The sequence below is a fragment of the Orycteropus afer genome, unplaced genomic scaffold (genome assembly GCF_000298275.1).
Source record: "Orycteropus afer afer isolate SDZICR_OR568_19922 unplaced genomic scaffold, OryAfe1.0 scaffold00518, whole genome shotgun sequence".
In the NCBI taxonomy this organism is placed as follows: Eukaryota; Metazoa; Chordata; class Mammalia; order Tubulidentata; family Orycteropodidae; genus Orycteropus; species Orycteropus afer.
The window spans coordinates 1293829-1307384 of record NW_006922105.1 but is presented as its reverse complement, the minus strand read 5'-3'; the positions used below and the strand labels follow the sequence as shown (position 1 = coordinate 1307384).

Here is a 13556-nt window from a genome sequence, read left to right as displayed (position 1 = left end):
CAGAAGGGGTGCTTCCCTGCTTCCCCACCCACAGCCTTCCGGTAGCCACTAACACAGCTTAATCTCTGGGCATTTGCCTGTTGTAGGGATTTCCCGTAAGTAGGATCATACAAAGGAGCCCTGGTGACTCAGTAGTTAAAAGTACTCAGCTGCTAACCAAAAGGTTGACAGTGCAAACCACCAGCTACTCTATGGGAGAAAGATGTGGCGATCTGCTTCTGTAAAGTTTTATAGCCTTGGAAATCCTACGAGCAGTTCTACTGTGTCCTATAGAGTTGTTGTAAGTCTGAGTTGACTTGACGGCCATGTGTGTGTAAGTGAGTGGGGATCATACAGTATTGGTCCTTTTGAGAAACAGCAATTCCTGATGTGTTTTGTTTTGTTTTCCTTTTCAGATCTGTTTGGGTTAGTGGTCTTTCTTGGTTTTGAACCTTACTGTGTCCGACACTGGTGGGTTCGACTTCTCTATCGCCCTTACTGCAAGAAGAACCCACAGCCCCTCTACAGCTTCATCGCCAAGATACTGTGGAGGTCTGCAAAGAAAGATGTGATTGACCAAGTCAGTAAGATAATTTTTCATTTATTAAGGATATTATAAGACAAAGAGCAGCAGAGTTGGGGTGGAAAGCTGTATTTTCAGGTGAAAGCATGTTGTTTTCCTCTCTGCAGATCCAGATACCACCTCAGACGGAAGAAATACACTGGCTCCACTTTTCTCCAGTGGAGAGACATTTCTATCACCGCCAGCACGAGGTGTGCTGCCAGGATGCAGTGGCAAAGCTCAGGAAGATTTCCGACTGGGCTCTGAAGCTCAGCAGCCTGGACAGACGGACAGTCACCTCTATCCTGTATCCACTGCTGAGGCTCAGGCAGGCCTGCTGCCACCCACAGGCAGTTCGTGGGGAGTTCTTACCACTCCAGAAAAGGTTCTTCTATCAATTTCTCTATAGCATAATTAATAATAAAGTAATAATGACAATATTTAAGCCATCAGTCTCCTAACCAACTAAAAGTACAAGTATTGTTCCCAAGTTCTTAATACCAAAGCATAATTACCCTTGGACTGTCTGTGTATTTGAGTAGTGTTGACATCTGGTTGTTGTATGGAATTGCCTCTGGGCTGTATAAAGGATCTGAGTTACAGATTGAGTAGGCAGGTAACCTTTCTCTTACTGTAAAACTGGGATTACTTTGATAAACAGACTATCATAGATATGCAAGGACTTTGGAAAGCTTTTTTTTATTTTTCCATTTAGTGAAAAATCAAGTAGTAGTTAAGAAGTTGTTTTCTTAGAAATTTTTTAAATTAGTGGATATCTACCAGTCCTTTTAGAAGTTGCACTGGATTATTTTTATCAGTAAGTTAGAACTATCATTCATGCTTAACACTTAATTAGTTGATAAAAAGCAGCTGATAAAAATCAGCTGCTTTTTATCTGTCACATTGCTCATACTTGTCTAGTCTATTTTATCAGATTCCATTTTTTCAACACTTAGAGCAAAAAAAAAAACTGAAAACATTGACAAATTCTGTAGCATAGGAATGCCATCGTCATTCTTATGAACGAAAATGAATGTTGTTTGACTAAGGTCTTAGTGCATTCCCGTGAATAATTTATTTATTTGCTATGGCTGATCCTCTTATGTCAGAAATGTGGCATTTCTGCTTAGAAGAATCCTTAAAAATATACCATAGTACGCTCAATGCACTTCATAAATCAGGACATTTTCATTTTCTGTTCTGGGACCAAATGGGCATTTGACAGTTATCATTATGTAATTAATATGAAGGACATGTGGATTTTCTTTTACTTTTCTATTCCCCTCCTCAGAGGAACTTTTTTACAGTGTTACTTCCCCCAAAAAAAAAAAAAAAAAAGTATTGCCATTGAGTTAGTTCTGACTCATAGCGACAGCTACTTGGGTTTCCAAGGCAGTATCTCTACAGGTGTAGATTGCCCAACCTTCTTTCCCAGGAGTGACTGGTGGGTTTGAACCTCCAGCCTTCTGGTTATCAGTCAAATGCCTTAGGTACTATGCCACCAGAACTCTGTTATTGCTTCCCAGCATACTTAAAAATATTAGACTCTCCTCTGCTGAACAGAAGACATGTGAAACCGTAGGAGTAAGCTTCAGTCCTAAACTAATCTGCAGGTGGTCCCCAATTTACGATGTATTTGAGTTATGATGAAATGGTGACTTATGACTAATGGTGGGTGGTTTTTTTTGTATATCTTATGGTTAGTAATATGTCCTACATACAGTGTTGCAGTGTGTCATTTGCTGATGTTATTCTCAGACATAATGTTTCTAACCTTCAAAGACTAATAAAAAAGGTCATATGTATAAAGATACTGATAATATAAGCCAGTAATAATGAAAACTTAAAAAAAAAAAATGAGATGTTGGACTTCATCAGAACCAACTTACAGCAGAGTTGTTGTTGGACCAGAACCCTGTCCTAAGTTGGGGACTACCCGTATTCACTGTAATATTAGTATGCACACAGTGAATTCTAGCTAATGTGCCAGGCACTGGGGTAAGCATGTTATACACATTAACTCATTTAATCCTGAAAAACTTCCAGTTGTGCAATCATTATCTCCATTTACAGTTGAGAAAATTGAGGCTTGTGGAGGTTAGTGAACTTGTTCAGGACCACACTGAAGGTGGCAGAGCCTGATCTCAAACCCGTGTATCTCTAATTCCATGGATGGTATTTGACTAAACATACTTAACCAATGTGCTGTATGGTTTCTCTTCTGTATGTGATGTTATTGTGTATGTATTTCTCTCTTCTGGACCCATTCCTTAGCCCATGGTGTTTTCTACTGTGATAATTTTTTAGTAATACTTTCAGAACACAGTGAATGACCAGGAATGATGTTAATGTTTTGACTGTCATTCTGCTGCATCTGCCGGATGCAGCAGGGAAGAGGTAGGCACAGTATCATCGTCATGCAGTAGCATTTCGCTCCCGGGTTACAGAGAAGTTAGAATGGGAGTGAAATAGACCAGAAACAGAAATTTGTCTAATTCTGGCCTTTTTTCCCTAGAAAAATACTAAGTAACCTGGACAGTTAAACTATTTGATATACTTGTGAAATGCAGTAGGAACAGCCTAAACTTAAACTACTGTTTTTAGAAGCAGTATTTCTAGAAAAGAATGGCTTAACAAATACATTCCAAACCAAAAAAACCAAACTCACTGCCATGGACGACTCATAGTGACCCCTTCTTGGGTTTCCAAGGCAGTATCATACGGAAGTAGATTGTCCAGCCTTCTTCCGAGGAGTGGCTGGTGGGTTTGAACCTCCAGCTTTCTGGTTAGCAGTCAAGTGCTTTAGGCAGTACGCCACCAGAGCTCCGAACAAATACATTAGAAGAAGAAAAACACTGGTTAAGATACTGAGTGAAGTTACGGAGACAGTAGGGGAAACACGTTGCTTCAGAGATCTCCCCACCACCTCAGGTTCAGTAATCGATTTGGAGAACACGTAGTCAAATTCATAGCTATGATGTATTACGATGGAAGGATACCAAGCACAGCCAGTAGAGGGAAGAGGTGCACAGAGCAAAGCCTGAGGGACACCTGGCTCAAGCTTCCCATTTCTGTGGAGTCCCATAGGATGCGCTTAATGTCACCAGCAGTGGCATGGGTTATGACAGTGTGTGTGAAATGTTGCCAACCAGGGAAGCTCATTAGCAACTCAGGGCAGAGTTTTTATTGGTGGCTGTGTCAAAATTCTACACTCCCAGAGGGAATTCAGGTGTTCAACATAAACCATGTTTGTGCAAACAGTTGAAGCACAATGAGCCCTACTCCTCAGTTCTGGGAATGGTGGGAACCTTCCTCAAATCCACATTCCTGGATGCCAGCCAGGGGACAACCTTGTGAGCAGACCTTGTAAAGGGTGTGGTTAGGCCTGCTTTCACGTCTTTCTGCAAACAGCCCTTGTTAGAGGTGTTTCTTTCTAGGAATTGATTAAAGTAAGTTTTTTGTGACAATCCTGTTGGCTCTTTTAATTATCTGCTCCAAGACTGCCTAGAAGACTTGGGTCAAGGCATCTGTGCATTTAGATCAATAGTAAAGAAAGAAAAAAAAAGGAAATTGTCTTTAATGACTCTTCGTGATCAGAAGAAATTGGATTAGGAAACATACTGATATATCATCATCATGCAACTTTAATCTTCTCTTTGTTCCCCCTAAAGTGAGATGTCTTTCTTTTTGGTTAGAGCCTCTCATGAGATGTGCAAAATAATCACATAAACTGTAGATTATAATAAACATTAAGTTTTTAGCTATATATTGGCTTGAAATTTGAAATTTGGTTTATCAAGTGTTGTTATTATATTGATATGACTCTGTTTTCCTCCAACTTTCTAACCATCAGTATACATTTTTGAAATACAATTTAGTCTTTAACTAAAGAACCACTAAAGTTTCATTCAGAGGCTTGTCACTGATTTGTCAGTTATTTTTAGCAGTGTGATGATTTTCTATTGTTACAGAGCCCCATCTGTGATGGAAAATCACATCATCAATTTTTTTTTCATGGTTTTGAACATTTCTTTTAAAATTAGTAGTATCGTCATTATTTTTATTGCTGCACTCCAACTGTGAGAAGTTTTTGTTCTTTTATTTTTTGTTATTTCTTGGTTCCCATATCAGGGGAACCATTAAATATTTTCCATTGTCATTAAGTGCTTACTGTTAAATATTTTCTTTATGATTGTGCTAACTATATCTCTTTGATTATTAATTCTGACAATGCTGAGGCATTTATTTCCACATTACTCTGTTGTCCCAGGAATTTCTTTGTGGATCAGACTATGACTTTGGAACTGACCTTTTCATAGCACCTGCTATTAGCTTGACACCCTTTCCTGGTGCTATGAGAGATACCAACAGGAAATCGATTTTGTCCTTGTCCTTAAGCAGGTTACAGAAAAGTAAAGGAGATGACAAGATTATAGATAAATGTGATAAATTTCCTAAGAAGTACATAGAAATTGCTATGGACATTTAAAGTAGGAAACCATTTCTGACTTAGTGGTTTGAGTTAGCCTTTTGCTGTTGGGTCATTTGACCTGATCCATTTCTTCACAGATAAAAAAAAAATGTTGTCTCGAGAGATTAAATAAGTTGTAATGTTGAAATTCAAATGCAGTCTTACATTCTAATACCCATACATAACATGTTGCACTTAAGGATGATTTTTCTAGTTTCATTCTACGGTACTGACTGAAATGGAAAAGCTTTTAAGGATGATGGGATCACATAGATGGTTGCTTGCTGAAAGAACAAGTAAGAAGTGAAAACAAGTTGCATTCACAGTGATGGTTGTTAAAATGAAGGTGAAGGGAAGGTGCTAAAGATACCACAAAGACCCTGGAAAAGTCTTGTGTGACACAGTACACACACTGAAAAAACACTCAGGATTTTCTTTCCAGTTTTGAACAGTCTGTCTTTTCTTCTAGCACCATGACAATGGAAGAACTGCTGACATCTCTGCAGAAGAAATGTGGGACTGAGTGTGAAGAAGCACATCGGCAGCTCGTGTGTGCCCTCAATGGCCTAGCAGGCGTCCACATCATTAAAGGTAGAAGGTGACTGCTTGCTCATCTCTGATTCTCCTGAATACTTGCTGAACAAGGCTATTTACAGTAGAAATCAAAAATACCCCCCAAAGGGTACTCTCACACACTACTGATGGTACCTTATGTAGGTTCAATTTAACGGACAGCAGTCACTCAGAACATTTCAAAAACCTTAAAATGTTACCTATGCTTTGACCAAGTATTTCTACTTCTAGAAGTTTTTCCTAGGCATATAAGGATATGAATAGCTTTGTAATTGTTATAGTGTGAAACAGTGAACAATTGAAAACATCCTCCATGTCTAGGTAGAGAGGAATGTTTAAATTTCAACACATTGAAAACTATAGAAAATGCAAACTAATATATAGTGACAGAAAGCCGACCCGAGGTTGCCTGGGACTGCAGGGTGGGAGGAGGGCATCTTCTAAAGGTGCTGGGTATGTTCAGGATCTTGATTGTGATGTCTGCATGTATCAAAACTGTATACTTTACCAAATTGTATACTTTAAATTTGTATAATTTATTGTAAGCATCCATATCTCATTAGAACTGTTTTAAAAAGTAAGTGGTAAGACTGTGGAATAATCTCACTTATACTTTAATGAAGAATATTGTTTTGTGTATGTGTGTGTGTGAGAGAGAGAGAGAGAGAGAGAAATTCACCTGAAATTGAATGTAAGAAACGTGTTAGCTCATGCTATTTGTGGTAGATTATGAATGCTGTATATTTTCTTTTTAATATTTTTTCATATTTTCTCATTTTTCCATCATGGTCAGTATAGTATTTACAATAATAAGTGAACAAAGTTTTTTAACGACTGTAAAAAAAAACAACTATATAAGTAGCTATAAAAGTCCTCTCAGCCAGCAAAATCTAACTGGAGACAAGTTCCTATTATTAGCACAAAAAATCTTATAGGTTACACCATTTGCTCTAGCAAACATTAGGAACTAAGAAAAAATTGTGCCCTATGAAATGAGATGTGTTTGATGGAGTTACCATGAAAAGTAAAAAATTGACTTTCTGTTACCTCATTTATTCATTAGATCCATTTCCATCACCTCTGCTTATTTCATTGTAAACTTAGAATTAACTCAGTGCCTCTATCTGTGTTAGAGCCATCTGTCCACTGCAGAAATTTGTTCTAGACTTTCTTCACAAGACTAATAACTTTCTGACTATCTGAAATCAAGTGTCACTTTCTTTAAAGTTTAATGAATCATTAAATACTCTTTTCAACAACTACTTCAGTCTGTTATTAAAGATTTGCAATTATATTTGGAGACAGTAGGGGACATTTTACCTTTTATACCAAGTGACTCTAAGGAGCTTTCTTACAGCAATGAGGAAATTACTCAAGTAGTTTAGGTATCGGATATATTCAAAGCTGCTTTTAAAAACCTTCTCTGGTAGTACTGATTAAGAGAATTTAATCTTTCTAAAACTAACTAGACTAACTAACATCTTCAAATCATATAAATAAGTATCATTTTTTAATGGTGAAATAATTTATATTTAAACATTTTGGTTATTTTTGATATTCAAACACATATATATTTCTTCATTCCTCACAGAATCTGTGGAGTTATGACATCATTATAGTGTTAAAACTGGAAAGGCATTTCATAATAAATTCCAGTTCCTTCTGTCAGTCTTTTCCCAAGGCTTCTCCTCTGTGAGTCTAGTTGGGTACACAGAGTCATGGAGAGAATTGACCACTACATTCATGTACTTAATAACATTTGCAAAAACTCAGTTGCCCAGAGAAATTTGTGCTTTCTGTAGAATGTAAGGAAATGTTGTAAGCCTTGTTAGACTATGTTGACTGTCTTTAGTTATTGGCTCCTCAGTGTAAGGAAGCAAGAACTAGAAAGTGGTGTTGTCCTGGCTACTTGAGTAATGTCATTAATTAGAAAGACTCTCAGAAAATAATTAGAAGGAACTTTAGACAAGAACTCAAAAAGATGTGGCCCCTTACCTGCTACACTTCTAGCTCTGTGAACTTGAGTATATTATTTTCTGAACCACATTTTCCTTATCAATAAAACAAAGGTATACCATATGCGTAGACTCCCTCAAAGTATTGTTCTTAGTATGAAGTGAAAGTGGAAGTACATTGAAAATGATGCAGAAACATAAGTGAAAAATGTAATTGATTCTGTACTGTAAAGACACCTCAGATTCCTGCCACGTGTTGTACTCAGCATGCAGATTTTATCACCAGTATTAGTAAGAGGAGAAAAGACCATCTTACGCTGTATTCCTGATAAACTGGTCAAATATTAGCACATGAAACTTTCTCTGAACAAATCTTCCCTAGAATATTCCCTAGAAAATACTCAATTTAGCCAGTGGTGTTGGCAAGTTCACATTTCTCCAATAATCCTTCATGTCCGTCATCTTCATTGCTATCTCTGTTGCTAAGTGACTATACAAACATTTCAGATTGTCTTTAAATCCATAATGAAAGACTAAATAAAGTGACTCTTAAGTAGAGAATTAGAGATAAAAATCATTAGGCTAAAATTAGGAAATCAGTTTTATATCTAGTACCAGTTTCTCATAGTCCCAAATTAATTGAGGGGTATTACTGCCATTGAAAACTAGAGACTATCTAGTCTCTAGACTATCTAAATAACTTGACTATTTAAATGAAAAATATCTGTGCTTAACCTAGATTTACTTGAAAATATATGAATAATTAATGTACTGTTTAAAATATTTTGGGGTCATTAAAATACTGCCTCATATCTGAAAAGTGATCGTTTTTCCCTAAGTATTTTACATTTTACATACCATTCATAGGTATTATTCTATTTCACCCTCATAATTGCCCAATTGTTGATGTATTATCCCCATAAAGAAATTCAAATTTAAAAAGACTTATTAGTTTTTTCAAGATTACAGCCAACAAGTATCAGAATCTGCCCTGTATCCTTTTCACATTGTGTATTTAATTTTTTTATTATGCTGTATCAGCATTTTTATCGAGTAGGCATTTATAAATCTCACAATATGCTTTCTGTAGGAGATTGAAACTCACACTGAAAATTTCTAAAATGGAGTAGTAGATTATAAATTGTCACAGTAATGAAATTTTCAGCTTTCCCATCACGATTTATAAAACTGCATTTCTCTTTCTTTGTTGTTAGGATGCGGGAGTTTGGACAGTGAATGAATTTCTTCCCATGCCCTTTTTTCTTGTCTTCTTTTCAGATTTATTGTCCCTTTTCCCTGCTGTGAAATTATACGTGATGGGGGGTTGGGCCAAAGCTCATTCATTGTTCATTTCCTAAAACTGTGGCCCCAGCACAGTCAGTGTGTAATTGAGTGACAGAAGGCATATTGGTGTACTTTGCATGCCTGTCGTGGTTGCCATCTATTGCTCATTGTTAAGAAAAATCCCTACCACAAACCCTTTTAATAAAAGATGTGCCCTTTCTGACATAATTGAATTTATTCCAATGTTCAGATTAGACTTCTAGTGAAGAAATCTAAATTTCAAATGCAGAATGATTTGCTGAATTATATGCAAATATGTTTGCCATACAATGCTTACTTTAAGGTCCTTGTTGATGGTAGCATTAAATACATGATATTATTCCACTTTTGAATACTATGCTTTCTGCAGACACTTATGGAGAGAAAATAATTTGGTAATATCAAATCGCTAACAATTTGTGTTCTTGGAAATATCATTGCTATCAAGTGGCTAAAAATGAGTATTTCCAAATTTGACTTAAAGTAGCATAACTTATTAAATATGCATATTTTTGGTGTTTTTTTTGTTTGTTTGTTTTTTACCCCTTCAGAGAGCATGTCTTTTTTAATACATATTTAAAAAAAAAAAAAAGATACGATATTGGAGTAGTTCAAGTTCAGCTGCTTATCCTCTAAATTAGTCACTGTTACACCCTTCAAGGGTGGTAATTATGAATGGTTGCTGTTGTTGTTAGGTGCTGTGGAGTCAGTTCTGACTCATAGCAACCCTGTGTACGACAGAATGAAGCACTGTCCGGTCCTTCACCATCCTCACGATCATTGTCATGTTTGAGCCTGTTGTTGCAGCCACAGTGTCAGTCCATCATGTTGAGAGTCTGCCCTTTTTCGCTGACCCTCTACCAAGCATAGTATCCTTCTCCAGGGACTGGTCCCTTCTGACAGCATGACCAAACTATGAGAGACAAAGCTGTGCATTGTCACTTCTAATGAGCATTCAGGCTGCACTTCCTCCAAGACAGATCTTTTCGTTCATCCAGCAGGTTACATTACACTAAGTATTCTTCACCAATACCATAATTCAACTATATCAGTTCTTCTTTGGTCTTCCTTGTTCATTGTCCGGTTCTTACATGTAAATGAGGCTATTGAAAATACCATGGTTTTGTCAGGTGCACCTTAATCTTCAAAGTGACATCTTGCTCTTTAATACTTCAGAGAGGTCCTTTGCAGACGATTTGCCCAGTACAACACATGATCTGGTAAAATGAAATCCCTGACTACTTCAATCTTTTCTCCATTTATTGTGAAATTGCTTATTGGCCCAGTACTGAGGATTTTTGTTTGCTTTATGTTGAGGTGTAATCCATACTGAAAGCCATAATCTTAGATCTTCTTCAATAAATGCTTCAAGTCATCTTTCAGCAAGGAAGGTTGTGTCATCTGCATATTGCAAGTTGTTAATGGGTCTTCCTCCAATCCTGATGCTGTGTTTTTCTTTGTATTGTCCTGCTTCTCAGGTTACTGGCTCAGCATACAGATTGAATAAGTAGGGTGAAAGGATACAACGTGACACACACCTTTCCTGATTTTAAACCGTGTAGTATCTCCATGTCCCATTTGAACAGCTGCCTCTTACTGTATGTACAGGTTCTTCATGAGCACAATTAAGTGTTCTAGAATTCTCATTCTTTGCAGTGTTATCCATAATTTGCTATGATCCACACAGTCAAATGCCTTTCTATAGTCAGTAAAACACAGGTAAACATCTTTGTGGTATTCTATGCTTTCAGCCACGATCCATCTGACATCAGCAATGAAAGCCCTCATTGCACGTCCTCTTCTGAATCCAGCTTGAATTTCTGGCAGTTCCCTGGCAACTGTTTTTGAATTATGAAGAGAGAATAGTTAAATGAATTTTCCTCTCTGAATGGTAGTATAAATACTAAGAGAATCCACATATCTTTTGAAAACTTTAATTGAGGATCTAAAAATTAAAGAAAACTGCAAAAGATACTGAGTGTTAACTTCTGCATTATGTTGTGGTTTTCTTACTGTGAAAATTATCTCCCTCATGAAATTGAATAGAAATTTGCTGACTATAAAGCACTGTGAAAATGTATGTTTAGAATGTTTTCTTTAGGTAACTGCTAGACCTAGGTATAAAGCAACAGCATAAAAGCAAGTGTATAAAATCATCAGGAAATAAAAACTTTCTTGGCAAGCTGACACTGAAACAAGCCTGCACCTTTCTTTGTGTCTGTTTTCATGGTTTTGCCACTGTTACAGTTTAAATTGTGTTTATAAGTTACCATTTCTAGATTTTTCCATAGGCAACAAGTCAGTTAGGTTCTATTATCTAAGCTACTAAGCGTGCTTCAGCTCTCCTTTGATTCAGGGTTCAACAGACTCTTCCTGTAAATTGTTAGGCCATAGGATCTTTGTCACAACTACTTGGCTGTACAGGAGCTCTGGTGGCGTAGTGCCTAAGGCATTAGACTGCTAACCAGAAGGCTGTCGATTCAAACCCACCAGCCACTCCTCGGAAGGAAGGTTGGACAGTCTACTTCCATAGAGATACCACCTCAGAAACCCCAGGAAGGGTCGCTATGCGTCGGAATCTACTCTAGCAGTGAGTTTGGTTTTTGGTTTACTTGGCTCTGCTGCTGTATTACAAAAGCAGCCACAGACAATCAATAAATGAGCAAGTTCCATTTATTGGATCTAGGTTCCAATAAAACTTCAGTCTTGGACGCTGAAATGTCATATAATTTCATGTATCACTAAACATTTTTCTTCTTTTGATTTTTTTTTTGGGGGGGTAACCATTTAAAAATGTGAAATGATTGTTAGCTTATGGGCCATACAAAAACAGGTGGAGAGCCATGTATGTCAGGTGAGCCATGGTTTGCTAACCTGTGCTTTAATTGATACTTTTAAATATTTTTAATACCAATTTCTGAGTGACCTGCTAATTACAAATAATAGAAAACAACATGTATCTCAGACTGATTGTGATATGTGTAACCAGAAAGAACAATCTCTTAAGTTCTGAAATGTAGTCTTTAAATACAAATTATTTTGGTCTAATGCCAAGAAGAACAGCACCTGCTGAGAAGAATATATTATTTTTCTGCAAATTAAGTATAGTTTGCCTACAGAGTCTTAAAGATTTGCTGATAAATGCCTCTCACCAAAAAACCAAACTTACTGCTATCAAGTCGCGTCCCATTGGGTTTCCGAGGCTGTAAATCTTTATGGAAATAGATTGCCTGATCTTCCTTCTGCAGAGTGCCTGGAGGGTTCAAACCACCAGCCTTCTGGTTAGCAGTCAAATGCCTTAGGCATTGTGCCACCAGAGTTCCTTAATAAATGCCTCTATTGACCCTAAATCTGTCTGTAATTTCAGATGTCGTAACGGCCAATCAGTCCCTTTTAACCTCAGTAGGAGATAAATTATTTCTCTAAAAAGTTCATCCATAGTTTATCTTTTAATATAATTTTACAACATTGTAAATATATTTGATTGGTTTTCTGTTCCTTGCAATTAACAAAAACAGGAACTACCATTAGTTTATTTTACTGGGATGATTGTATTAATGCCATGTGAAATTCCTTTACGTAAAAAAAGAAATAGTTGTAATCAATATTTACAGTAGATGTATTTTCATAATATGAAATAGATGTCATTACGAGCTAAATACATAACTCTCTTATCCTTTCCATGCCCTCACTCCCTCAGGGGAGTTTGCCTTGGCAGCAGATCTGTACAGGGAAGTGTTGCGCTCATCTGAGGAACACAAAGGAAAACTCAAAACTGATTCACTCCAAGTAAGTAAAAACCAAGCAGTTTCAAATATGTATATTAACAAATTTTTACAAAATGATGTTTCTGAATATTTAGGAGAATAAAGGGTCAAAATGCACTGAGTCATAATTTCTGAGGCTGAAGCTTGAGAGTCGGATGTTTTAATAAGGACATAAAACGAAAAAAAACAAGTCCACTGCATTCAAGTTGATTCCGACTCATAGCTACCCACATTGGGTTTCCAAGGTGGTAAATCTTTATGGGAGTGGATTGCCCCATCTTCCTTCCACAGAGTGGTTGGTGGTTTTGAACCACCAACCTTGTGGTTAGCAGTTAATTGCCTTAGGCACTGTACCACCAGAGCTCCTGAATAAGGATATAAGGTCATGTGTATATGAACTAAAAATTAGAATCACTACTGTTTTTCTGTTCAGGACATTATTGGTCACAAAGTTGACAAGATAAATCTCTTACCAGCATCATCAAAATAACTCAAAGTGTTTTTATTTCAAAGGACACGTCAGTTTTATCATTTTTGCATATAAATATCAACATATTTATTCACATTGTTAAAACCAAAATAAAAAAGACGGCACATAACAACAACAACGACAATACTCAATAAGGGAACTTGTTGTTAGGTGCCGTCGAGTCATTTCCGACTCATAGTGACCCCATGCACAGCAGAATGAAACACTGCCCCACCCTGCGCCAGCTCCATGATCCTTGCTATACATGAGCCCATCATCGCAGCCACCGTGTCAGTCCATCTCGTTGAAGGCCTCCCCCTCTTTCGTCAACCTTCCACCCTACCAAGCATGACATCCTTCTTCAGGGAATGGTCCCTTCTGACAACATGACCAAAATAGGTGAGACAAAGTCTGGCCATTCTTGCTTCCAAGGAGCATTTCAGTTGCACTTCCTCCA

At 37.2% G+C, this 13556-nt stretch overlaps 1 protein-coding gene across 1 annotated transcript in view; it reads left to right on the top strand.

The window, feature by feature from the left end:
* SHPRH (SNF2 histone linker PHD RING helicase) overlaps positions 1–13556 on the top strand; it is a 102007-nt gene that overhangs the window by 36314 nt on the left and 52137 nt on the right. The window contains exons 11-14 of the mRNA XM_007955614.2: positions 396–559; positions 670–926; positions 5482–5603; positions 12564–12652. Coding sequence (XP_007953805.1) covers positions 396–559; positions 670–926; positions 5482–5603; positions 12564–12652 — 632 coding nt within the window. The remainder of the gene's footprint in view (positions 1–395; positions 560–669; positions 927–5481; positions 5604–12563; positions 12653–13556) is intronic.